We start from the raw sequence: 27,639 nt of genomic DNA, 5'->3' as shown, positions 1-27,639 counted from the left end.
TGTTGATTATCACATGAGCCAAAAGGAAGTACAACTACATATGGCAAGCTTGTGTTACTTTACAGAACAGAGTGTGATGGCTGGTACAGAATTTATTGCAGTGCACACCAAACATCAAGAAACGTCTTTTTTTTTCTGAGCAGTTGGCTTTTGATTTGTCTCTCACCACGCCCTTTATTATGAAACTCCTCTTATTATTCATAATGGCAGCAGACACCCAGCTAGGAGCAAAGCAGTTGGCTAAATGAGAACTATCTGTGACTGTAAAGCGTCTGTAACATTGATCTGAGCAAATTCATGCAACAAACACACACTAGAGCTCTACAATTCAGCTTCACTCACTCTTGTTTTTGTATCATAATGTTTTGTAGGCCTCACTACAATATGAAGACCTTTTTTGCAAGCAGACGTCTCCCTGAGGAGGTACTGTCCATGAAAAATATGGCCTTTTTATATATTTAATGTTAACACAGATCAATGACCCAAATTCCACGATAGTCTCACAGAAACAGTATACAGTTATATATATATATATAAATACAGTACATAAAACACATTTTTAATGTTTTAGAACACTTATAGTTTCAGTGCAATCAGAGTAGTATTTAAGAGAAAGACACTACGTCTGGGGTCGGCAACCCAAGCTCTTCAAAGAGCCAAAAAAACATGTCTGGAGCCGCAATAAAGTCTTCTTTCAGCCTCATATGGCAACACGGGCTCTAAGTTTACTGGCTCACTACAAAATACGACTACATGGGCTTAAATATATAATAAGCATTCATGATTAAATGTTTATCCTGGAGCAAATGTCACATAGTGACAGGTGAGGGTGGCGCAGTGAATTCTCTCACCGCGCGCCGCTTCACGGCACGGTTTAGGTTTTGTTGCATTGGTGAAATTATAGAAATCTTTCTGTGGTGGAAGTGTTTCTGTTGGGAGGAGCTGATGGAGTCATGAGGAACCAAACAGGAACTGACATCCATCAGAGCAGATTTCTCTAACCCTGAAACCCGACATCCTCCGTCACCGGCGTTCCTTGGTGTTATTTAGATTTTTAGGATTTGGGGGAAAAAATGGAAGAAGTTTCCCATCCCTGCAGCAGAGCGCCACCTGTTCCATCTATGAACGGTTTTCAATGCTTGCAACCAAACTAGCAGCAGTAATGGAGTTTAGAGATTCAATCCAACTCTTTTTTCCTCACTCCGAACTTTGTGATCGGCTGCATATTAAGCATGCCTTCCCTGGGAATTACTTTCCAAATGACTTTTTTTGTAATTTGACAAATTGTCAATTCAAAGCAAACACGCCGGCAGGCTCGGACTGTTAAACCGGGCATTTTCCCGATGGGCCGGTCCTGATGTCAGCATGCGAGGGCCGGCCCTCCTTAAATCATACCGGCCCCAACACTTCCTCTCTGGAAGAAGCTTCTACCTGTGACAGTAAATAAGTCAGTAGCTACGTTTACATGCGCAAAATTTCCCCGATCCGATCCAAACCTTGGTTGATCGGAAATTCAAAATCTCCGTTTACATGGACACTAAATGAAATGATCCGATCATGACGTGTGTATACATGTACCAAGCGTTGGATCAGATTAAATCTTTTAAGCATGCGCAGAACTTCCTGCCAAACTTGGCAGTTCTGTCTGCATCTGGTTTTTGGGAGGCCTGACAAACGATGCGCTCGGAGCGAGCGGAAAGAAAAACGGAGAGAGGAGGAAAAAAGCGCTTGGCAGCGAAATGTCAGAGAGAAAATGTAGAGAATGAGCGATTGAACCGGCGTGGGAGAGCGAGTGGGCTGTGGAGAGGAAGAAGAGGAAGAGGAGGAGGATAAATTCCTGCTTCCTGCAGCTTTAAATGAACTTGAGTGTATAAGTCGGCGTTCCTAGACTCCTCCCGCATGTTGTTCACAGCGAGAGCGAGAGCGACCGGTGGTTTCCTGTTGTTGACAAGGCGGAAAAACGTCACGCTGACGTCGCACACATGCGCAGTGAAGATTATTTTACTCTTTAGATCCGAATGGGTGTTTACATGGACGCCAATCGGAATGGCGATCGGCAAAAACCACCTCTCTCTTTCGGAATTAAATTTAGATCCGATCGGACCGAATCGGATTAGAATCTTCAGTCTGACATGTTTACATGAAACATTTTTGATCTGATCAGGCCTTCAATCCGATTAGTTGTGTCCATGTAAACGTAGCCACTGTTAACTACCTAAAAGATGCATGCAGTATACACTCACCGGCCACTTTATTAGGTACACCTGTCCAACTGCTCGTTAACACTTAATTTCTAAGCAGCCAATCACATGGCGGCAACTCAGTGCATTTAGGCATGTAGACATGGTCAAGACAATCTCCTGCAGTTCAAACCGAGCATCAGTATGGGGAAGAAAGGTGATTTGAGTGACTTTGAACGTGGCATGATTGTTGTTGCCAGAAGGGCTGGTCTGAGTATTTCAGAAACTGCTGATCTACTGGGATTTTCTCGCACAACCATCTCTAGGGTTTACAGAGAATGGTCCGAAAAAGAAAAAACATCCAGTGAGCGGCAGTTCTGTGGGCGGAAATGCCTTGTTGATGCCAGAGGTCAGAGGAGAATGGCCAGACTGGTTGGAGCTGATAGAAGGGCAACAGTGACTCAAATAACCACCCGTTACAACCAAGGTGGGCAGAAGAGCATCTCTGAACCCACAGTACGTCGAACTTTGAGGCAGATGGGCTACAGCAGCAGAAGACCACACCGGGTGCCACTCCTTTCAGCTAAGAACAGGAAACTGAGGCTACAATTTGCACAAGCTCATCGAAATTGGACAATAGAAGATTGGAAAAACGTTGCTTGGTCTGATGAGTCTCGATTTCTGCTGCGACATTCGGATGGTAGGGTCAGAATTTGGCGTCTACAACATGAAAGCATGGATCCATCCTGCCTTGTATCAACGGTTCAGGCTGGTGGTGGTGGTGTCATGGTATGGGGAATATTTTCTTGGCACTCTTTGGGCCCCTTGGTACCAATTGAGCATCGTTGCAACGCCACAGCCTACCTGAGTATTGTTGCTGACCATGTCCATCCCTTTATGACCACAATGTACCCAACTGCTGATGGCTACTTTCAGCAGGATAATGCGCCATGTCATAAAGCTGGAATCATCTCAGACTGGTTTCTTGAACATGACAATGAGTTCACTGTACTCAAATGGCCTCCACAGTCACCAGATCTCAATCCAATAGAGCATCTTTGGGATGTGGTGGAACAGGAGATTCGCATCATGGATGTGCAGCCGACAAATCTGCGGCAACTGTGTGATGCCATCATGTCAATATGGACCAAACGCCCTGAGGAATGCTTCCAGCACCTTGTTGACTCTATGCCACCAAGAATTGAGGCAGTTCTGAAGGCAAAAGGGGGTCCATCCCGTTACTAGCATGGGGTACCTAATAAAGTGGCCGGTGAGCGTATAGCCCTTCCTTGTGACGGTCAGCATATGGTGTCCTTTTCTATTTCTTCAAACTGTAAAATCCTTGCAACAAACTAAATTATAATAAAACTAAAATGCTTTCTTTAAACCAAACTGCGATGTTTGTCATAAATTTGGAAAATTTATGTTGGAATATTTTGCAAAAATATGTTGCGATGCATGATTGGGTTTTAAATCTAAAGGCTAAGGTTTCCCGTCTTACGGGCATTGGTTGGGATTTTTCCCAATCTGGCAGTTTAGGATGGCCGTCTATGGATAAAAAATGCTTTTCTTTAGAGTTATGGCCTGAGAGATCAATAGACTTTGGTTGAAATTGGGCGATATTTCGTATATCCAGGCGGTTTATGAACCGGTCCATAAGTGGGCCAATACCAGGGCCGAAAATCATTCCCAGTCCGAGCCTGCATGCAGGCAATCCTTCCTCATTGATAATGAAAGCAAATGATTCTCTCCACTCTTCTTTGAATCCTCTGTTCTCATCAGCTGTCTTCCTTTGTTGCAGGCTATGACCACTGATCTCTATGGCTATCACGCAAATGTTCATTGAAATATATGTTTACACTTAGAAAACATAATGAATATACAAACAAATAAATAAAAATGTTCAAACATTTTTGAAAACGCTCCAGGCCGCTATGCAGCTCTGGAGCCACGGGTTGCCGACCCCTGCCCTACCTGATGGTCATCTGCAGTGTCGTCTGGCTCATGTTGTTCAAGTAGATCAATGAGGTTTGGGTGCCTAGCAAACACCAGCAGTTTGCGTCGCAACTGCTTTCCGTATATTTAGTGAAGCCCTACAATATGCACGTATGAAAAACAATAATTTAATGAGGAGTACTTTTCTTATTTGCAATAAACTACTTTAGATTTCATGTCAAACTACAAAAACAAAAATGTCTAGATTTCTATCCAACGCTTGTGCAATCGCTAATGGTGCGCCTGTTTACTAGGCAGGCTCACCATGGATGTAAGGTCTAAGAGTAGCCACGCTGGGCGTAAATCTTTCCTGCTGGTTCCTGAACGTATTCCTCTGTCTTGTCCCAGTCCTGCACCCAGCCTCCGTTGAGCTGTGCCGTCGCCCCGTAGCTTTTAGCAGGACCACCCATGGCGCCGTAGCTCTGTGTGATGTCACCCGTCTCCTCAGCCAGCTCATCCTCGTCTATGAAGCCACACTTCTCCTCGCTGGTTTCCTCGGGGTCGGCCCACGGCTGCTTCTCCCCGGAAGCAAAGATCCCGTAAAACACGACACCGCCATAATGCACAAGGGAGGCGATGAGGAAGACGTACTGCCACTCTTCACGGGTCTGGCAACAAAAATAAAGAGAGATACACAGAACTTCTGTAGCCTGTAAAATTTCCTTTCTTTCAGGTTTTTGGTTGAAGCTGATGGATTTCACAGCTATACAGAATTTCCTCCACTTGAACAAACTGACTTTAAAGGAATAGTACACCCAAAACATGATTAGCCTTCATTTTTTGCTCCCCCCCATGCTGAACAACACTCTGGAGTACTTTTTTGATATCTCAAATGCATCTGGAGATCTGGGAGGCTTCTTGCTGTCTGCTGACATTCAAATAATGGAGGTCTATGGCGCCCGAGACAGAAAGGTCCATAAAAGTCGACAAAAAACGTGTCAATATTCCTCCATACTGCTCGTCCAATGTATTCCAAGTGTCCTGAGTGGGTAGCGTCCAGAATTTACTCGAAACAAAGTCATTTAGAATGTTTTTAGAGCATAAACAGTAGTGTATAGGATTTCCTGAAAGCGCGCACATGCGCGCTCACGACGCTACGGAAGCCGGCAGACCAAACCAGCGCATTCAGCTCGGCAAAGAACTCATGCTCTTCCTCAACACTGAAGTCCTCAGACATTTTTCTTTCGTTGTTTCTTTCTTTGCACAGGTAAACAGCACATTTCTTCTTCTACGCTTGCATTATCGGCAGAGCAGACGCTGAATGCGCACTTTCATCTGGCTTGGTCTGCCGGCTTCCGTAGCGTCGTGAGCGCGCATGTGCGCGCTTTCAGGAAATCCTATACACTACTGTTTATGCTCTAAAAACATTCTAAATGACTTTGTTTCGAGTAAATTCTGGATGCTACCCACTCAGGACACTTGGAATACATTGGACGAGCAGTATGGAGGAATATTGACATGTTTTTTGTGGACTTTTATGGACCTTTCTGCCTCGGGCGCCATAGACCTCCATTATTTGAATGTCAGCAGACAGCAAGAAGCCTCCCAGATCTCCAGATGCATTTGAGATATCAAAAAAGTACTCCAGAGTGTTGTTCAGCATGGGGGTGAGTAGAAAATGAAGGCTAATCATGTTTTGGGTGTACTATTCCTTCAATCTAAAGAAGGATTAACCATTACCATCGTTCAGTGCCGCTGTAAAGTTCTTCAGGTGTCACGCAAAGTCGCTTTTGTGCTAATTATGGTCTACAAAACTAACCCTGAAATTGAAGGTTTTTTTATTAGATTGTAGAAGACTTTGAGAGATTTAGACAGGCTTGGGGTTTTTTGGGGGGGAAGAAACGGCTTCTGTTTAGGGCGAGGCAACCCCTATTATAGATCTATAAAAATGTAGGAAATCGCCATCGATTGTAGAACAATACTAGTACTTTGCAGCCCCCTAAACAGTTTGCGTCTCCTCTAATCCACCTTTGTTTCTAGATGTTGGAGCTTGGCCTGTTTTCCAGCGTAGTCCTGTTTCTCTGACTGTGACTAACTGGATGTGCTCTCTTCATCCTCTGACATGGGAGCTGGCTCGGAGCTCGTCTGCCTGGCTGTGTGTTTCCTGGACGGGGCCGCCTGTGGAGCTGGTTGCCTTTTGTATCTATGCTTCTTTTTCTATGACTGCTTCTGTCTCCTTGAACCCCAGTGGGCCTCAGCAGATGGCCGCTCACACTGAGCCTGGTTCTGCTGGAGGTTTCTTCCTGTTCAAAGGGAGTTTTTCCTCTCCACTGTCGCTACAAGCATGCTTAGTGTGAGGGATTGCTGAAGAGTCAATTAATCAATCTGACTGGATGATCTGGTGAACTGGAAAGTGCCTTGAGATCACACGTGTTGTGAATTGGCGCTATAGAAATAAATTGAATTGAATTGTCATTTTTGAGTCACTGTCATTTTGTAAAAACATTTTATACGGTTATTGTTGAGACGTGGTATTTATAGACTCTAATGCTGTGTAACCTTTTGACACCATTTTAAAAATGTTAAAATAAAAGATGGACTGCTTTTAAGTTGATCAGGTTTACAGATATATTTGCTTTATGAAAAGACGTTTCAACCCTGAATTTGAAAAAATAGGTTAATAGACACGGTTGCTGGAATTGTATGGCTTCCTATTAGAATGGATGGTGAAAACGTTTCTTTAAAATCTTTGGAATTGTCTCTCTTATCTTATCGAAGACTTCTGGCATTTCAATAGAGCTGTAAACACTGGAGAACAGATTGTCTAAATAGTTCCCTGGAGTTTCTGCTACTACTTAAAGTAGATCATTATGACTTAAATGACTTGTAATTTGCTTTGCTAATAATAAACCTGAATGTTTATATTCTATCTCTTCATGGCTTGAGCAACATTGATCATTTTTGGTTGGTTTATTATTTGTTTTGTTATATTTTCATTATTTTACAAGTTCACATCCAATAATAATAAAATCCAGCGCATAACACACCCTCTCCCATGTTTCTAATATCGATTGATTGGTTGATTCCTCTTGGAATGAGTTTACTTTGAAAGTTCCGGATTGTTCTTGTCACGGTTTTGGTTCTGTTTAAGTTTTATCTTTGAGTTTTCATTGGTTTTATTTACATATTTGTGTTTTACTTGTTTTTGATTGTATATTGAGTTCTTGGATGTTTCCTGTTTGCCCTCTTGTGTCAGTCTCCTTTTCCATAGCTCCCTTCTTGCCTCCTCTGTTCACACCTGCTCCCAATCTGCTAATTAGCCTGCTCTTTGTTCCTCTCTACCATATATTCTCCTCCTGTTCAGTCACTCTTTGCTCGTTTGCCGTCATTTATTTGCACCCTGGTTGTAATTACTCCTGGTTCTCTATTTTTGTGAATTCTTAGGATTTATGTTTTTCAAATGTTGCTTCTGTTAACCTTTTATTATTAAATCTTCAAGTAACCACCTTAAGCTTCAGTGTCTGCATTTATGTCCCCCTGTGAAACCTCCATCTCCACTTGACAGTGCAAACCAGCCAAGAGTGACTGAACAGGAGGAGAATATATGGGAGAGAGAAACAAAGACCAGGCTAATTAGCAGATTGGGAGCAGGTGTGAACAGAGGAGGCTAGAAGGGAGCTAGGGAAAAGGAGACTGACACAAGAGGGCAAACACGAAATATCCAAGAACTCAAATACAATCAAAAATAGCTGGAACACAAAAATGAAAATAAGACCAATGGAAACTCGGAGATAAAAGTTGAACAGAACCAAAACCACGACAGTTCTGAGAAATGGCAGCTTGTACAAAACCTTTTCCAACTTTTTACAATGGCTTTATAACCATTAACAAGTTGTAGACATCGCTAATCTTTCCCAGGGCCATTGAACAGTTCTCTCCCTCCTTTAGTTTTATGAAACCTACTTTAATAAAGACGTCATCTAAACCAAAACCACATTGTCTCATTGTTTTCAGTTAGAAAAGCTGATTTCAGAGGCTTGTGTTTATTTAATGACTCTATCTAGAAATGTTTGATCGTTACTATTGATTAATAGATTCCAAAATGTAACTAAAGTCAAGTGATTTTTTTTTTATTAAGTTATATATTATTTAAATTCAGATAATAATGGGCCATATATTAGAACATGTTGATTGAATATCAAAAACTAATTTCTTTCCTTTATGAACATTTCACAGTCCTTCAAAATGATAAATAACCCATCCTCAAAGGTTCGAATAAATTGTTCCATCGTTTTTTTTCTCCCACACTGTTTACATTTGATCACTGCTGCACTTTATGGAATGGAAATGTTAATTTACTGTATGAAAAGCTGTACTAAAAGAAATGTTGCTTTCTATACACTCTGGGCCGGATTTATCAAGATCCAATTTTGCGTGCAGTATTTTGCGCTCGCAAACTGGAATTTTGCGCGAGGGACTGAACCATGGTTTGCGGGTGATTTAACAAGAGCGATTGCGTAACTGGTGGCAGGTGCAAAACTGTTGGAGACGCCCTATTTAAATGATGGTTTTGCGCGTTTTGTGGTTTGCGGCAAAGTTGTTTGTAGTTTTTACAAACTAGTGCATTAAGAAATTTAAATCTTACAGTGACACCCCCACCCCCTCCAAAAAAAATAAATAAATAAATAAATAAATATATATATATATATATATATATATATATATATATATATATATATATATATATATATATATATATATATATATATATATATATATAACTTTGGCAACCTTTATTCCCTAAGGTGGTATGTGGCTGAATTTCTACTTCACTGCAGTAAAAAAAAACAAAAACAAACGAAAAACAGGTGTTTTGTATTGGCCTGTAGAAAAATGCACATCCCAAATGTCTCACAGGAAGTGACTGTGGATGAGATTACTGCGCGTACGCATCCCCACAGCATTGGCATGTTGCTCCACAGGCGCAGGGGGGAGGTCGGGGTTCTCTGGTAGGGCGTCACGGCGACATGGCATTCAGAACGTCGGACAGCACTTCTGAAAAACGAGATTGGGAGATCCCAGCTCTCGCTGCAACCGTACGCTGGAATGACCCAGATGCAAAAAGTGCAATGATGCAAGGAGTTTTGTGATATCTGGTATTGCGTGGGTCCTCCTTGTGGCTGGCTCCAAATCCATTCGGAGTTCCTCCAACAGCTCCAAAATGGCAATGCTGGATAAACGATATGTTTTGATGATCGTTTCCTCCTTCATTCCAAAAATATTCACACGGAGTGAAAAAATGCGTTCTCTGCGTCTCTTTGCTTCATTTCCATGTCTCCTTCTTGCGACAATAACCGCTGCCATCTGTGCGCAATTACGCATACAGACCATTTGCACCTTCTTTTGAAACGTGTTAAATATAGAGTCAGATACTGTTAGCAAAATTGCTTTCAGGTTTAATAAATCACTTTGCGAGTGCTAAATTAATACATTTACATGTTCTCCTCCCACAAGACGCACTTTTGCGTGTAAACGCCCCATATTGCATATTAATTGCAAAAAAAGTACTAAATGGATAAGAGGCGCTATTTAGCACGTTTTAAAGACCAAATGCTTTTAGCACGCTGTTGATAGATCAGTTTGTACATTTTTTAGCGTGCGCAGTGAAATAGCTCACATTTTTATACACGCAAACCTTTGATAGATCCGGCCTTCTGTGTAAACAAAATGGCAATAAAAGTTGTCTAAGTCTAATTTGTTCAGTGGGAGGTTTAAAACACCAGTTTGTATTATATAACATTCCCAAAAGAAAGACTCACCTTGTGCTTTGTCATTGCCCCCACAATGAGTGGGCAGACCATGCCTGATAGGGTTCCCACACCGTTAGAAATGCCCATGAGGATGCTGGCATAGCGAGGAGCGATATCTAGATGGTTCACATTAAACCCTGCAGCAGGAGGACAGGAGACAGTTTTATTGGTCTCAATACATTTGAGAGATGATCTCGAAAAATAACCACTTTTATAAAGACTTACCTGATATTGCAAATCCACTAAAGCCCACTGCCATCACCAGGAAGGAGATGGCCACTCCTTTACTATGAGAGTATCCAACTACTAATAGGAGAGTTGCCTCCATGCCAAACCCTGAAGGAAACGACTCAAGTTTATTGGGGAAATAAAAGATTAAATTAGAGAGACAGGAGTCAGAGAGACGCCTCACCTCCACAGTTCATGATTTTACGGACGTTTGTGGTCGACATGATGTTGTGGGTCCGCAGGTAGTCTGCTAACTGGCCTCCTAAAGGCACAATGATGGTCATGACCAGGTGAGGGAGAGCCGACAGCGCACCGACCTGAAAACCAATCCAACAATACTCTGAGACAGGCAGAAATAAACATGGAAACGGCGGCGGAACAAAATACATTTATGCATTTCAATCTCTGACTCCCAGAGGCAATAATTCACCCTGATGATAATGAATTCTCCTTCACAGGGTAACATGACCTATGGTTTTCTCTCTCAAAGATCAGACCGACTCCAGATTACCTGGACAGTGTTGTCCAGGCAGTTATTTTCATTAAAGATTTTAAAAAATAAAACGAAACTACAACCACATTTTAGCACAAGCCCTTGTAAACAGTCCATTTAACTTTTTGTGTTTCCTGGTGAGTCGTAGACTCTAAAGGTGACATACCTGAAGGAGGCAGCGGCTGAAGAAAAGAATGAGATTATTAAAAAACTGGGTGTAAATGATTATATTCTACAGTTACGGGAGCATAAATCTTTCCTAATAAACCCTTTTCTTATTTATTATTATGTTTTTTATTGGGGCTGCTCAGCGGCGCAGTGGGTAGCAATGCTGCCTTGTAGCAGGAAGGTTCCGGGTTTGATTCCCGGCCCGGGGTCTATTTACATGTTCTCCCTGAGCATGAGTGGGTTCACTCCGGCTTCCTCCCATAGTCCAAAAACATGACTGTTAGGTTCATTGGCTTCTCTAAATTCTCCTTAGGTGTGAGTGTGAACGGTTGTTTGTCTCTGTGTTTCCCTGTGATGGACCTGTCCAGGGTGGACCTCGCCTTTCGCCCCTAGACAGCTGGAGATAGGCACCAGTAACCCTCACCACCCCGCTTAGGATGCACTTTAAAAAAAAATGTTTTTAAATATCTTTCATTTGGTTCTAGCTAGCAATGTCCCTGAATACATGTCTGCCATCAGACACAGGTATCCTGAATATCATCAATAATTTTCAGCCATTCTGGTGGTATGTTTTGCACAATGGCTGATGACATGATCAGCCATGTGCCATGATTTATTTGAGAGGTTAGGTAACAGATCCGAATGGTATCGTTAAAAGGCATCAAACAGAAAAAGGGTATAAAAATACTTACAGTATTTACAGACAGACTGAGATAGGCTGACAGAGACCCGGAAAGGTTGAATGAAACTAGGCCAAAAGGTTTCTAAAAAAAAGACTTTTGTTTTGAAGGTGTTGAAACTCAACACCAAATCAACAGTGTGTGTAATAATGCATCTTATCCTGATTTAAAGAAAAATCTGATTAAAAAAAGGAAAGAAAAAACAAACCTTCCAGAAAATTCTGCACCACAAACATTACATGAGAAGATTTGGAATGGGACCTGTACTGCATTCAGGAAACAGATGGAAGTCTAGTTTATAATAAATATCTGCAAAAACTAGTGCTGCACTGATACCGATACCAGTATCGGGCGGGGCCCAGATCCAGCACTAAAATGGTGGTATCTATATTGGCGAGTATAAACAAATAGGGCACTGATACCATTTTGAGAGCCAAAAGTTTCTTCAACTATTGTCACCGATTCCAGGTAGGCAATAAAAAGTTCTACTGGATTCACTTTGTTTTAGTCTTTTTCCTGCTTCACAAAGGAAGGCAGCAGCTGGACATGAAGCCATGATGGTGATTATTTTACGTCCAAGTAGGATGCAGTTCTTCATATATACTCACACATCAATTTCAAACAGATGGTAATCGGCCAATACTGCACAGCCATTTATCGGTATTGGAGCCAAAAAATGGAATCGGAGGAGCACTAGCAAAAACCATCCCAATACGCATATCTTATCATCAGCAAGTACATTTGCAGGCATGTTTTTAGTTCAGAAACAGAAAGCAAATCTAAAAGGCGACCTTTAGACTGCAGCTCCGTGTGAAAATAACGAAGGGATATAGTTAGTGGACGGTTTTTGAGCCGTTTTGTTTTTTTTAAAGGACTGATACACATTCTGTCACAAGATGGAGTCTCTTCTATCCAGCTGGTTGAGGCAGATGGCCCCGGGATTCGAGTTTGCTTCTGTTAGCCCCTTTTTTTCTACATACAGACTTTACTCTCTGCTTTAACATCCATCGAAATTGATAAAAGGTTTTTGTCTTTTGGATTTCTCTAAATACCCGACTTTTGGTAAATAAGCAGTAGATATTTTGCCAGTCTGCAGATAAACACAAATCAAAACTTTTAGTTCCTAGAATTTGGTGCCAAAATTATGACGGAGTATTAGGGCCAGGCAGGAGATTTTTTTAATTCTATTTCGAGAACAAAGTCGTAAAATTACGAGAAAAAAAGTTGAATGTTATGACAAATCTTAAAAGAAGCCCTTTCTTCCCTAAAATGAGGAATGTGGAGCATCATGGGAAGTTCTACTTTAGCATCAGTTTGATAAATCAGGAAATCTTTTAGCAGCAGCATCAAACTGGGCAGGATGTCAAAGTGGACTCTGGTTGCTGATTGGTGGAGCTGGTCGGCCGTTATCTGCTGGGCGGAGCTCCAAGCTTTCTTTCTGAAGCGGGTTGTTGAATGATGACTTCATTTTCGTAACAGTACAACTTTATTCTCGTAATGTTGTGACTTTATTCTCAAAATAAAAAAAATATCTCTAGCCTGGCCCTAATACTCTGTCGTACAAAATACACATCAAATTTAATAATAATAAAATAATAATTCATTTAATTTATAATGCACTTTTTACCAAAAAGGCCTCAAAGTGCTACAAAAAAGCATTAAAAAAGAAATACATAGAGATAAAAGAAATAAAATAAAATAAAATAATAAAAGCTGTTTTAAAAGAGAAAAAAGAAACATCTAAGGGGGACCAAAAGTTTTGCTAAAAAGAAATGTTTTAAGGCCTTTTTTAAAACACTCAGTGGACTGAGACGCCCTCAAGGTGTCGGGGAGGGAATTCCACAGACGTGGGGCCGCAGCACAAAATGCTCCATCTCCCATCCCAGGTTTGAGTGAGTGGAGCGAAGGGAGCGGGACGTGTTCTGTGGCTTGATAAGTTCTTTAAGGTAGGGTGGGGGCATGTTGTAATCAAATTAAAAAACATTATTTTCATCTACGTGATCATAACAGAGGTAATAGGACGCTAACTTTAAAATGGAAGTTCTTTTTTTACCTTGCTGATCTCAAAACCAAAAACTTCTTCAAAGTATGCAGGTTGGCTGATGAGCAGCAGGTAAAAAGTCCAGCTTCTGCAGAAATTGGCCACAATGATTGCATAGACGGGCATGGAAGAGAAGAACTTCCTCCAGGGGGTCTTGAATTTCTGCAGCAAACAGAAGCTCAGTTAGAAGTGAGAGGTAGAGGCTCCATATCAAACATTATGAACTGGGTCACAGCCTACTTCTCCTGCGCCCATGAGCTGGGCACTTTCTCCAATGCTCTCTTCGATGTAACGACGCTCCTCTTCGGTGATGGTCGGATGCTCTGCCGGGCTCTCATAGGACACCAGAATCCAGAACATGTACCAAAATATTCCAAAGCATCCTGAGAAGAATGTAAGAAGTTATATCACCACAAACATTAAATCACTGAGACGGAATATGAAAAAAAAAAAGTGGAGGACGGCTGATATAGTACCTAGGCCTTCAGTGGCACCACTCAACCTAATCTACTTCTTATCCCTCGTCGTGCAAAAAAATACATAAGTCTGAATATTTTATGCCTACGCATTTTAATAACAGAAACCCCAAATAGAATTAAAATATGAAATGTAACTGAGAGGTAGATCAGTGTGAATAAAGAGATCAATTAGCAAGAAGCATAGTTAAGACAACAGCAATCCTCTAGTATATAACCACCATTCCATCATCTTTACATCATCAGTAGTCGTTCAGATTCAATATGCATCCAATTTCCAGATAAAATAGAGCATAAGGCATGAAAATAAAATATATCACCAGAGATGCTGATTATTTATTCAATTCTATTCAGTCTATTTCTATAGCTCCAATTCACATCATGTCATCTCAGGCAACTTTCCAGTTCACCAGATCATCCAGTCAGATTGATTCAAAGTTTTCTATCTAAGGAAAACCAGCTGATTGCATCGACTCATTGACTCTTCAGCAATCCCTCACACTAAGCATGCTTGTAGCGACAGTGGAGAGGAAAAACTCCCTTTGAACAGGAAGAAACCTTCAGCAGAACCAGGCTCAGTGTGAGCGGCCATCTGCTGAGGCAAAGCAAGAGAGCACATCCAGTTAGTCACAGTCAGAGAAACAGGACTACACTGGAAAACAGGCCAAGCTCCAACATCTAGAAACAAAGGTGTTGATGGCAGCAGCACAGCTGATATTTCTCTCCAGGATGGAGTCACAGCCAAACAGGAACAGACCAGATGAAGCTACTATGAGAAAAAGCAGAACATTAGAGATTGAACTAACAGCCAAGAGAAATGCTACAAAACTAAGAGAATGGATTGTTTGGAATAATTTGATAAAGTTAGATAGAAGCAAATTAAAGGTTTAGGTTGTGGCTGACTGCCCACCACCAGCAAAACATAGTTTAATGGCATTTGGTTTATGTCTGGCATTGTAAGTCAAGAATATTATTTACCTGTTCAGGGTTTATTATAGCTTCTAGTTAGAGTGGCTCAGGTTATCCTGATCTATCTCTATAGTTCTGCTGCTATAGGCTTAGACTGCTGGAGGACATAGGGACCCCTTTTTCATCATTCTGCTTCATTCTATCTCTATTCTCCCACTCTGCAGAATCTGTTAGTTCAATCTCTAACGTTCTGCTCTCTCTGCTTTTTCTCATAGTAGCTTCATCTGGTTGCTACAAGTGTGCTTAGTGTGAGGGATTGCTGAAGAGTCAATGAGTCGATGCAATCAGCTGGTTTTCCTTAGATAGAAAACTTTGAATCAATCTGACTGGATGATCTGGTGAACTGGAAAGTGACCTGAGAGGACATGATGTGAATTGGAGCTATAGAAATAAACTGAACTGAATTGAATTGAATTATTGATTGTATGATAATTAAAATATGTGTTTTGATTCAGGAAACAGTTTGATGAATTATATGTATTTTTCCGTAGTCATGAAAGTGATGCTTACCATACACGTAGAAGACTGAGGACCATCCTGTGTACTGCACCAGGACCCCAGCCAGAGGCATGGCCACCACGGCACCAGCATATGATCCTATCATAAAGCGCATTTTTATGCATCAGCAGAATGTGATCCTCCCTCTATAGTGATGTTTATCTATGTGGTTTGTACAGAAAATCTAGACAATCTTATGGATCAACATTGTGTAATTCTAAACCTGTCTTAGAGATGATGATCTAATAAAATCTGTGTGACAGCAAGTTTCAGATCTGGTTTCAAACAAAAAGTGTTTATGTTTTGTACCACAAAAGGAGAGAGTTGCCAGTCGACTTCTTTCCAGTGGGGGGGCCCATTTACTCCAGATTCCATGGCAGGCTGGATAAGTCACCCCCTGCAGAGTAAGAAAACAAAAGCCGGATTATTTTGTATCTGTAAATTTAAGGCACATAGCAAGAAGTGCTTGTAGCGCTTGAACTTTTTCACATTTTGCAATTCTTAACTGCAACTTAAATGAATTGTATCAGGATGCTGGTAAAGATTCTCAGTCATTCAGGTCATTGTCATTCTAAAAAAGTTAAAAACATTCCACTGGACTTTGTTTCCAAGTTTGAAGACGTTTCTCTTTCATCCAGGAATTCAAAATGTCAGAAATAGCGTTTAGTTCCAGGTTTTATCCAGCAGCCCAACAAAGCCTGGTTTTAGTTTAGAAAACATGCAAATAGAAATGGATGAACGGGTCCCCCCCTTTGGAATGGGGGTCGTTTGGCTTCTTTGTTAGCCTGCAATGCCCCATACCTGTCTTCTGTAGACCAGAGGTAACAAACTAAAAATAAGCGGGGTTCGAATAAAGAAAATCATCAACCAGTAAAGGTCCAGAGAAATTTCTGATTATAATCTGTTACTTTAAACAGAATTTAACACTGAAATAAAATGAGATTTTTATGCATCCATGTTATACATTGAATTTTTAAATAAAAGAAAATATTTAAAAGAAATAGAAAATGTTTCCATTTTAAAATCTATGTTTTTTTAAGTAGAGAACAACAATCTTTCAGTTCGGTATAAAGACAATTTCCTGATTCAGATATTCTATAAAACACCTGAACTGAGCGTTTGTTGGGTGACCAGATGTGGGTTTCTGAAAAGGAGGACACTTTTTGTTTTGTTTTTTGAGTGGGAGCCAGCTGGGGTGACCGAACCCGATCCCCGGGTCAAGTGCGTTCGCTCCGTTTGAACCCGGAAAAAAAAAATTGCTCCCTCCCTCCCCGTTCGCCGGTGTTCCTGGACCAGCCCCGAAACTGACGGCTCGGTTCTGCTGCACTGTATTCCACTAAAACACCAAATGATTTTGAAATTCCCCTGGACATTTTTTTAGGTATACAAAGTAGGACATGTCCAGGAAAAAGAGGATATCTGGTCACCCTATATAATGTTGGCAGTGGGCTTTAGGCTGCCCTGCAAGGCTTTAAACCTGGGTTTAACCGGAGACTAAGCCATTCTCAAGCACATATCAAGGTGCTCATTTTGAGCCTGGATCCAGATTTATTGTTGATTCTGTTCATGGTGGAGAATCCTGCTTCACAGCAGCAGGTTGAGCCAAACATCCTCTAAATGTGCAGGGTCATCTTTGAGCACGCCATTTCACTTTTCTTTCACCAGTTCACCGCAGTTCTTCCAGCAGTCCACACTTTCTCTGCTCTCTTTTTCTCATGGTCTTCTCCTTCTTTCCCATCGCCCGGCTTGCCACAGGTTTGCCTGCTGGGTCTAAAAGTAGCAGCAGCAGCAACCCAGACTGACAGCTCATTGGCTCATTTGGATCACGTGCAGCCTGGAGCCGGACGCTCCCCAGGGCTTTACCGTATTAACAGGAGAAGCAGCGCAGGGGAAATTAGACACTGTCGTAGGACAAAATGTGGTAATTTATAAATGTTTTAAATGAGGTTGGGTCCCGATTAGCCTGCAGAACTGCCCAGTATTTAACTCAACCCGTCTCACCCTCAACTTTGACCTACTTCTCTGTCCCTGTGAGAAAAAAAGCAGATTACCTGCACCCCTTGTTTCATGGAAACAACGGTGTGTCATCAATCTAAAATAAAAAATTACACTAACACTACTAACTAAGTACTAACATAACTGCTGCTGCGCTGACATGGCTTATGGTAAACTGCAATCTTTGCATTTCTTTCTCTGAACAAAATATTCCCTCTTGCTGCTTTTCCAAAAATAAAATCAAATAAAACCCTGTTTGTTAATTGAAAAATAAAAGTGGGCCTAACAACAGATTCTCCCACCTGAGCTGTTGATCTCTGTATCTCCTCCAAAGATAATGAGTAACCCTGCTGCCTTTCCAAATAATGCTCTCCTTGCCTTCCACTTAAGGTGGACTGCCATGTCCTTGGAACTTCGCAGCTGTGCTGAATCCTATTAGCTTTACGGATCAAAAATGCTCTGCAGCTGTTAAAAACCTGCCAGATGTTTTGTTACACTTTCCCTCTGCTTTCACTCTATGTGCTCTTTTTGTTTTCTATCAGATAAAATCCCAACAACATCACACAGCAAGGTCTGTAGAAAGACAGTGTGACTAAAGGTTTTTATTTGGGGGGTAAATGTTTTTTTTTACATGTTCCCTCTAATTACTCGTTGAGCGACGTTGTCTCTTCCTATTTGGTGAAAGCCGTGTAGAGCAAACCGGAGTTAATAACAAACACGCTGACATGGATCGGAGGCGCCCTTTCTAACGAGGACTAATAGCCTGGTGTAAATTCAAGCCGACTCCTTTGTCATGAAAAAATAAGTAAACTGAATTGCTCCTATTAAATCTTCATTAACAACTAAGTGGCACACAATCAACTATTGATAGATACAGATTGCGGTGGCTTGCAGTGGGAGACACGCTGAATTGCTAATACTTCATTCACCATAATAAGTTGCGGCGTTGAACGCGGCCGGTTGGTTCTCCCGCAGTGGCTGCAATAACAGCGTGCAGCTCAACATAATGACAAAAGAGGCTGACCTTCAATCTGATAATAGCGTATCTCTCCTCTCTGAAATGAGCTGAGGGAGCCGCCTGCATCAAGTGGTTTTTATCTCTTTTGTTCAGCATGTTTCCAGCTGTTTCAGCATGGAGGGGCGTTGCACAGGACCCCTGCTATTCAGGGTTTTAATGCTGTTTGTTGATCAATCTATGTACTGTATGAATGGAGCTCCATCACAATAGGTGCCATTTTACAGTCAAATCCACTTGCATGGGGGGATTTGTGGAAATGTGGCTGAAGACAGTTTTAATCAGAAATAAAACTCTTCTCCTGAAAATGAGGCAACAATTCAAACAGCTTTAAAGGTCAAAGAGAGATGCATCAATACCTCCACCAAGCCTTGCAGAATCCTTAAACAAATGACACATCCGTAGTGCGTACGAGCGGCGGAGGGAATGAACATATTCAGAATGGATGTCAGCACAATGGCAGCACCAAATACCCTGTAACATAAAAAGACAAACATGTGATTGGTTAAAATCCATCCACACATTTTCTTCCGCTTTATCCTGGAGGCAGCAGTCTGAGCAGAGATGCCCAGACTTCCTGATCCGCACAGACTTCCTCCAGCTGCTCTGGGGGGGGCCCAGGGCGACACCAGGCCAGCTTAGAGACATCATCCCTCCAGCTCCTCCCGGGTAACTGTGCTCCTCACCCGATCTGTAGGGGGGGCCCAGCCACCCTGAGAATAGGGTTAGGAATTGATAAGATTTTCACGATTCAGATCCCCTTATCGATTCTGTGAAACGATTCGATTCTGTATCGATTCTCTTATCGATTCTGTGAAACGATTCGATTCTGTATCGATTCTCTTATCGATTCTGTGAAACGATTCAGTTCTGTATCGATTCTCTTATCAATTCTGTGAAACGGTTCGATTCTGTATCGATTCTCTTATCGATTCTGTGAAACGATTCGGTTCTGTATCGATTCTCTTATCGATTCTGTGAAATGGTTCGATTCTGTATCGATTCTCTTATCGATTCTGTGAAACGATTTGGTTCTGTATCGATTCTCTTATCGATTCTGTTTAATGTAAAGGCATTATTGTATAACTTTGGGAAATAAACTCATCTCCCCCTGATTTAAATAAACGACTGTCGCCTTTCTCCTGCACTGAGGAGCAACTTGGTAGCATGTTTCGTTACATCCGTTGCAATAGCTAGAATCACGTAAGAATTCCAGCTAGCAGTAGTTCTAATTAAACATGCTAGCAATGAAGGGCTGGATTAATGAGAAAAGTACATCCCTTAATAACCTCAAAGAGAGAGATAGGAAACTGGTTTATGTCCTGAAATTGCATCTGATTTATGAGGAACCACATTTAGCTCAGCCAGTAATATAAACTAGTATAAAACGAGTTGCCTTCCCTGCTGTTCGTAACTTTAGCTTCTGTAGCATCAAAAACACGTAATCCGTTAAAATGAATGCCATGTTATGCGCGCAGGTGTTTCTGAATGTTGGATGTATTTCCTCCTGTGGATGTAATTGCCACTTTGCATTGATCCAACATATTCTCATTATCAGTGCGTATGAAATCGTACGAAAAGTTATGCACACTATTTCGTACGTTTTGGAAGTTTTTCCTCAAAAAACCACATCAGTGCGCATGCGCTGGCAGACAGAAAAAAAAGCAGATCCGCGGACGGACGTAAAAATGGGAAAAACAGTGCAATCATCATTTATTCATGTCTCTAACTACATTGCTTGCTGTTTTATATCTTAGGGTTAGGGTTAGGGCTAATTGTAATTTATATTGTATATTCGTGAATGGTGCGTCAGATGCACATACAACTAAAAAAAAACATCCAAAACGTACGAAATTACGGTGCATAACTTTTCGTACGATTTCATACGCACTCATAATGAGAATAGGTTGAAAGATTGCAAAGCGCCTTGTTGCCATCTTTCTCTTCCTTAAAACGAAGCCAAACTTTCCATCGCTTTCACCCCTTTTCTTTAGCTTTTCTAGACTTACGCCTGGTCACGTCGTACTTGTTTACTGATTGTCGTGTGCGTAACTTGCATAAAAAACGTGACGTAAGTCGTGCTGCCCAGTGCTAGGCTCTGGTGCTGCAGGGTATCGTTAAGAGAATCTTTAAGCGAGCTGCCAAGCGGTGCCATTGAATTGGAACACACAGAACCGGTTCTGAACAGGAACCGAAGGAAACACATATTGGCTGCTTTTCCTTTCGGTCATTGATTTATAGGTAAATAACATTGAATCCTGAAGTGAAGGAGTTCAAGCATCTCGGTAACAGGTTAGAATAAAACCATAATTATTGTCTGGACATGTACCAGTTTAATAAAAAGGGCATGAAAAACCTGTTTGTAATAAAAGAAGACATTATGGCAGCAGAAGACATCCAGGTGTCCAGATAACTTGATCTTTAAATATTCACATCTCATTTTAAATTTTACTATAATTAGAGTGGCTCAGGTTATCCTGATCTATCTCTATAGTTCTGCTGCTACAGGCTTAGACTGCTGGAGGACATAGGGACCCCTTTTTCATCATTCTGCTTCATTCTATCTCTATTCTCCCACTCTGCAGAATCTGTTAGTTCAATCTCTAACGTTCTGCTCTCTCTGCTTCATCTGGTCGCTACAAGCATGCTTAGTGTGAGGGATTGCTGAAGAGTCAATGAGTCGATGCAATCAGCTGGTTTTCCTTAGATTGAAAACTTTGAATCAATCTGGCTGGATGATCTGGTGAACTGGAACGTACCCTGAGATGACATGATGTGAATTTGCCTAATAGAATTAAAATGAATTGAATTAAATTATGAAGCTAAGCAGGACTTAACTGACTTTATAAAGCCCTAAAATGTTCATCTATTTCATTCATCTGATCAGATTTAATTATTAACCCACCAGCACGTTGAGCTCCTCCTACCATTTTCAGAATAACTGATTTTTGCTGCAGACTTGCTTTAACTCTTCAGCTAACACCTGACTAATCAGTCGTCAGTAAAATAAAAATGTGAGCTCCACACCCACTACAGTTTTACTGCAATCACTGCCTAGAAGCAGGTTTCACACAAGGCTTTGGCTTGTGTGGTTGCCATGCATCCCAACATAAAGGATTAGACACGGTTTGTCCCATGGGAGCTCATTAACATGAGGAGGCACGCCTGGCGGGCATGAGCCAAATCCCAGTTCATCTGCTGGTTTTCTCCAAGCCCAACATTCACATCAATGAGGACCATCGCATCTTTTTCTTCTTCTGGTACAATATAAAAATAATGGTTTAAATGTTAACCAGTATGTCCTTGTTCTATAAGGACTCAAAACTCATTGACTCGTTTTTTTGGTAACAATTAAAGAAAACAAACATTTTTATGATAATTTTCCTGAAGTCGACGGTTCAGCCGAACATTAATGTCTTTTGTTGTGAGGCGCTCAGCAGAGGTGGAACCGGTCAATTACTTCCAAAATCACAAGAAAGTCCAAGTCTTAAGTTAGGTCCATTGACATGATGTGAAAGACTTGACTTGACTCACAAGTCAAGAATAACAAGTCCAAATCGAGGGGGTAGCAGCTTCAGTAGGGAGGCCCAGACGTCCCTCTGCTCCTCCGGGGGAATCCCAAGGCGCTCCCAGGCCAGCAGAGACATAGTCCCTCCAGCGTGTCCTGGGTCTCCCCCTGGTCCTCCTCCCGGTGGGACGTGCCTGGAACACCTCACCAGGGAGGCGTCCAGGAGGCATCCTAACCAGATGCCAGAGCCACCTCAACCGGCTCCTCTCAGTGTGGAGGAGCAGCAGCTCTACTCTGAGTCCCCCCTGGGTGACTGAGCTCCTCCCCCTATCTCTAAGGGAGAGCCCAGACACACTACGGAGAAAACTCTTCTCAGCCGCTTGGATCCGCGATCTCGTTCTTTCAGTCATGACCCAAAGCTTATGACCATAGATGAGGGTAGGAACGTAGATCGACCGCAAAATCGAGAGCTTTGCTTTTTTTATTTTTAAGTGTATTCCGCTTAACCCCCAATTGCTCGCCGGGTGCCACACAATGGCAGCCCACTGCTCCCCAAAGGGGACAGATTAAATGCAGAGAGTTCATTTCTTCATGGTGAGATCAATAAAGTTCCATTTACTGTAAGTTTGAGACAGAGTTTAAATTTGATCTGCTTTGGCGCTAAAGTTACAGTCACACGATTTAGCAAGCTGAACGTCTTAATCCTAAATATCTGTTACTGATTAACAAGACAGGAAAGCTGAAGCTAGAAGCAATCACCATATAGCTGTGTCCCTAAACAAAAGGGGTTTAAATTCTAGTAAGAAAATATTTTATTGGGTTTTAAATAGCTCAGGCTAGCAGGCTTAACTTTGCAAAGCCGCTGCTACTGAGTAAATACCCTCCCTATCTAAGCTATAGCTCTATAGACATTTAAATGCAAACTTTCTATAATAGATTATGAAAATGTGATCCTTTTTTAAGTAGTTCAGTAACATCGCCATGAAAAATTTGTAATTGCTGATTGTCCATGCACGTGATTATCAAGAAAAACATTTGTGTGACTTTTATAAACACATCATTAGCTAGCAAATCTCAAAATATCTCAGCATATCTCATTATATCTCAGCATATTCCAGCAAATCTCAGAATATCTCAGCATATCTCAGCATATCTCAGCATATCTCAGCATATATCATTAAATCTCAGCATATATCATTAAATCTCAGCATATCTCATTATATCTCAGCATATTCCAGCATATCTCAGCATATCTCAGCATATCTCATTATATCTCATTATATCTCAGCATATCTCATTATATCTCAGCAAATCTCAGCATATCTCAGCATATCTCAGCATATCTCATTATATCTCAGCATATCTCAGCAAATCTCAGCATATCTCAGCATATCTCAGCATATCTCAGCATATCTCATTATATCTCAGCATATCTCAGCATATCTCAGCAAATCTCAGCATATCTCAGCAAATCTCAGAATATCTCAGCATATCTCAGCATATCTCAGCATATCTCAGCATATCTCATTATATCTCAGCATATCTCAGCAAATCTCAGAATATCTCAGCATATCTCAGCATATCTCAGAATATCTCAGCATATCTCAGCAAATCTCAGCATATCTCATTATATCTCAGCATATCTCAGCAAATCTCAGAATATCTCAGCATATCTCAGCATATCTCAGCGTATCTCAGCATATCTCAGCATATCTCAGCATATCTCAACATATCTCAGCATATCTCAGCATATCTCATTATATCTCAGCATATCTCATTATATCTCATTATATCTCAGTCTTATGTTTACATTTTATCACTGCTGCACTTTAGGAAATGGAAATGTCCTGAGAGCTTTACTGAATGAAATGTTGCTTTGTATACACCCTGTATATGACAATACATTTTTCTAAGTCAAATCGATTTAGGTTTAACTTTTTTAATAATGAAGTCAAAATTGCAGCAAGTCAGGCTTTTTCTAACCCTGAGGCAGCCATTGTCAGGGAATGACAGGTGTCAGGGGAAAAAATGTTTTAAAAAGGTTTTTAGTTCACTTCACTTTTCCTCTAGTTTGGTTTAAATGCAGAAGTTAAATTTACGTTGGAGCTTGAGGCCTTCGTCTTTTTCATAAGCATTTGGTTTTTATGCCACTTCGTTAGATCTAATTTGAATAGTTTATTACTATTAGCCTATAATTATTTTCTGCTTTTATTAGAAATGATGTAAAAGGAAAAGTTATGAATAGGACTTACATATTAGAATATATAATTAGCTGAAATTTGAATAGTGAGTCCAAATAAAAAAAAAAAATTGGAAATTAGTTTAATCAGACACCATTTAATTATTAAAGATTTTTCTGCTTAGTATAAAAATGTACCCAAAACACAGTAAAAAGCACATTTATGTTTTTATAAACTGAAACTATGATGGCAGGATGTGTGATTTTACCTGTTTGCAGCCAGTCTGGAGGAAATATAACCACCTGGTATCTGAGTCACGATGTAACCCCAGAAGAAAGAGCCGTGAATCATTCCCACAGTCTCTGGGTCCCAGTTGAATTTCGCTTTCTTCAAAATAAAGACAAATATATCAAGCATTTTAAAATTAGATTACTATATTTTTAAACTTTTATTTTAGCGATTTGCAAATACAATATTTAATTATCTTCTTATAGGAAGAAAAAAAAGGGAAACGACAAAAACAAAAGCATATCAAAACAGGCATTTATCTTATTGAACTTTTAGTAAATGAAAAATATACGGAAGGGGGTTAGGGCCGTTTTTACATTTTATTTTAGTTTAATATAAGATTAAACTCTGAATTCTGACTGAATTCTGACATGTAGCCATGTCTGACTAAACAGCTCTCTGGTTTTAATCACCTTCTGCTCTTCTATTATTGATTATTATTTCAGTGTTCCTGTTCCTCCCAAATAACTCCCATCTTTGTCAGGGAAGCTGAGTCCCCCACATCTCTACCTCCAAGGTGTCCCTCTACATTAGGATCCACAATTCTGAGACTAAAGTCAGAATTATGACCCATATTAAACTAAAATAAATGTTAAAATCAGATTTTTATTTTTTCAGTGTCCTAATCCTCTTCCCTAAAAATGACTGTCCAGAAAGTGAATAAAAAGACCAAATAAAGCAGGGCTCTACATGAGGGACTAGGAGGGGAAAGGGGGCGTGGTCAGCGCGCCCACCTCTTTAATGATGATCTTGCCGTTCTGGTGGATTGTGCTGTTGTTCACCATGCTGACGATGGCCACACCCAAGTTACAGCGGATCCCGAAGGAGATGCAGAAGCCCAGCCCGCTCAGCATGGCGATGATGTACCTGCGCGGCAGCCCGAAGCAGGTGCAGTCACACAGGGGAGCCTTGCGCTCCTGCTCCCCCCTGGGTCTGCCGTCCTCCGTCAGCTCTATGCTCTCACCTGTTTGCTGCTTTTTCTCCATCCTCCTGCATCACAGGACCATTATATAACCAACATGTCTGATGCATGCAGGCGTTCATGCAAACAAGGGATTTCTCATTATTATTATTATTATTATTATTATTATTATTATTATTATTATTATTATTATTATTATTATTATTATTATTATTATTATTATTATATCAAGAGGATCAGAAGTGGTTATTTTACACACAAAAAACCCATAACCTTATTATAAATGAGACGTTACCTTCGTCTCTCTCTTAATGAAGGACAAATCCCCATTTTTACTTTCAAAAAATACATTTTCTCTCCTTAATTTTTTTTTACATTAAATAGAAAAATATATTTTCGTTTTCTTGCTGTAAGGAGAGAAAAAAAAACCGTCATACCGCATTGCAGCAGCATCTGCTTAGAGATCATTTCAACCTTGTTGTTTTTAGTTGCGGCCTTATATGTTTTCCTTTTGTTTTTTGTTAAATCTTCTCTAAATATCTATAATGTTTAATGTCTTCAGATCCTAATGAAATGTGAGGCCCTCAGTTTGGCAAACAGGCCTTTTTTTCTCAGCACCGAGTCACGTTTCTGCGCTGCAGCTTTAAATTCAACATCTGGATCCTGATTTAGACATAAAATAAGAAATGAGGCCTGCGCTTTAAGACAAAGGGTTACATTAAATAACAAAAGGGGAAAAAAAGCAACTAAGATTGGCAAAAAAAAAAAATGTTTTTTTTTATATTACATCTAAACATATTGTAATTCGATCCGTTTTACAGAAAAAATGTATAAAATATAAATGTTTGCAGTTTGAGACAAACTGTTCTCCAGTTTTTAGAGGAAATCTTGATGTTTGTTGAAATGAATCTGATCGATGGGAGGTGATTAAACTCTGATCCGCTGCTTTTACAAAAATCTCCTGGACTTGGAGTCAGGACTCTCTGTTTCATTAATTATTAAAAACATCGCGGGCCCCTGGCGATGGGGGGGGGCACCCTCCTGGGAAATAATGCTGATCCTTAAATATTGGGGCCACACGACTCTGCTGTCACTATGCGTGATCCATCCCACCCAGAACACGTAAAAACACGTGCGCATCATTTAGGGGATTTTTATTTTATTTAATAAGAATTTCTATGGAAATAAGAAAAGAATGACTTTATTCTTTACCTGTACAGCTTCCCCAGGGCCTTTCCTGCCATCTGTTTAACCCCCTCCCTGATGGGGAGCGCGTTCTCCTTCCCCGGCTCCATTTCTAAGTTATATTGTTAAAATGAAAACCTAAAATACTTTAATAAAAGGCAGAGCAGCATAAAGGAGCATATTGTTAAGAAAAACGTTTTTTCCAACTGTCGCGCTTCTTTCTTCGTGTAGAAAAAACGCCTCGATGTCCTGAAAAAAAAGGAGCTGATGGGAAAAAATGGAGAAACAGGAGCAGAAAGCTCATACAGAGAGAGAAGAATAAACAGTCTGCAAACAGCAGTCAGATAAGTCCGCCTGCGCCTTGCGCGCTTTTAATCCGTGATGTGCCATTTTTCTTTTCTTTTTTTATTAAGATCCCGTCGGCGGTTAGGAAGCAGAAAAGCAGAAATGAGAAGTGAGATGAGGAGGATTTCAGGTTTTAACTGAGGTGAGGATCTCCGGTGTGGCTGCAGCCGGAGGAGAGCGCAGCATCACGGAGGACGCAGCGCGTCTACCTGTCAGCTCCTCCCTCCGATCCTCTCATTCACTTCTAATTCAAAACCTCTCAGCGGGAAGCGATGGACCGCTGTCCTTTACTCACCATTTACCATTAGGCACGTTGCCTAGGGCCCCGAGTTCCTGGGGGCCCCATAAAACAATGAGCCATTCTGTATATTGGCTAAAATAAGAGTTAAACTCAGGATCTGGTTTTGTAGATTGGTTTATTTGTTAAGCTTTGGGCGCAGTGGATTTATTTGGGGTTCTTTGGGAGGCCACATCTTGTCTTCATTTTTGTAAAAAGCTAAATAGATTTCACTTTACAATATTTTGTTTTTGTTTAACTCGTTATTTTGCAGCTGAGCATCCTTTTTAAAATGGTTTCTTCCAATTTAGTTCCACCTCTATATAAGAAACCTGTCTGCCATTATTCTTGTGGTTGGTGTGGTTTGGTTGATGTCCTGCACCAGAAAAAATGAAAGACTTGTTCGCTGAAAACTCTTTGGAGCATGTTCTCCTTTCAACCGGTTT

At 40.8% G+C, this 27,639-nt stretch overlaps 1 protein-coding gene across 1 annotated transcript; it reads right to left on the bottom strand.

Moving 5' to 3' along the window:
• Window positions 1-3,653: 3,653 nt before the first annotated feature.
• LOC119787426 (vesicular glutamate transporter 2.1-like) lies at window positions 3,654-27,121 on the bottom strand. Its single transcript, XM_038291291.1, has 12 exons — window positions 26,599-27,121; window positions 25,199-25,454; window positions 24,445-24,563; window positions 18,848-18,962; window positions 15,788-15,875; window positions 15,491-15,577; window positions 13,776-13,918; window positions 13,548-13,697; window positions 10,338-10,470; window positions 10,151-10,261; window positions 9,935-10,062; window positions 3,654-4,783 (listed from the first exon to the last, which is right to left on the bottom strand). Exons 1-12 carry the CDS (start codon window positions 26,679-26,681, stop codon window positions 4,454-4,456), a joined length of 1,743 nt encoding a protein of 580 aa, XP_038147219.1. The 5' UTR covers window positions 26,682-27,121; the 3' UTR covers window positions 3,654-4,453.
• Between the last annotated feature and the right edge of the window lie 518 nt (window positions 27,122-27,639).

The sequence above is a fragment of the Cyprinodon tularosa genome, unplaced genomic scaffold (assembly GCF_016077235.1).
Source record: "Cyprinodon tularosa strain WSP-4 unplaced genomic scaffold, ASM1607723v1 ctg298, whole genome shotgun sequence".
NCBI lineage: Eukaryota > Metazoa > Chordata > Actinopteri > Cyprinodontiformes > Cyprinodontidae > Cyprinodon > Cyprinodon tularosa.
Note: the sequence above shows the minus strand (reverse complement) of the source record. Positions and strands in the feature narration are given on the sequence as shown.

Bases quoted from the DNA above. Each gene is read 5' to 3' on its own strand.
- LOC119787426 (XM_038291291.1), bottom strand. From the start codon at position 26,681: ATGGAGCCGGGGAAGGAGAACGCGCTCCCCATCAGGGAGGGGGTTAAA. The intron at 18,963-24,444 runs GTAAAATCACAC...TTTATGTTACAG, and splicing joins TCCAGACTGGCTGCAAACAG to GGTATTTGGTGCTGCCATTG. The intron at 13,919-15,490 runs GTAAGCATCACT...CATTCTTCTCAG, and splicing joins CTCAGTCTTCTACGTGTATG to GATGCTTTGGAATATTTTGG.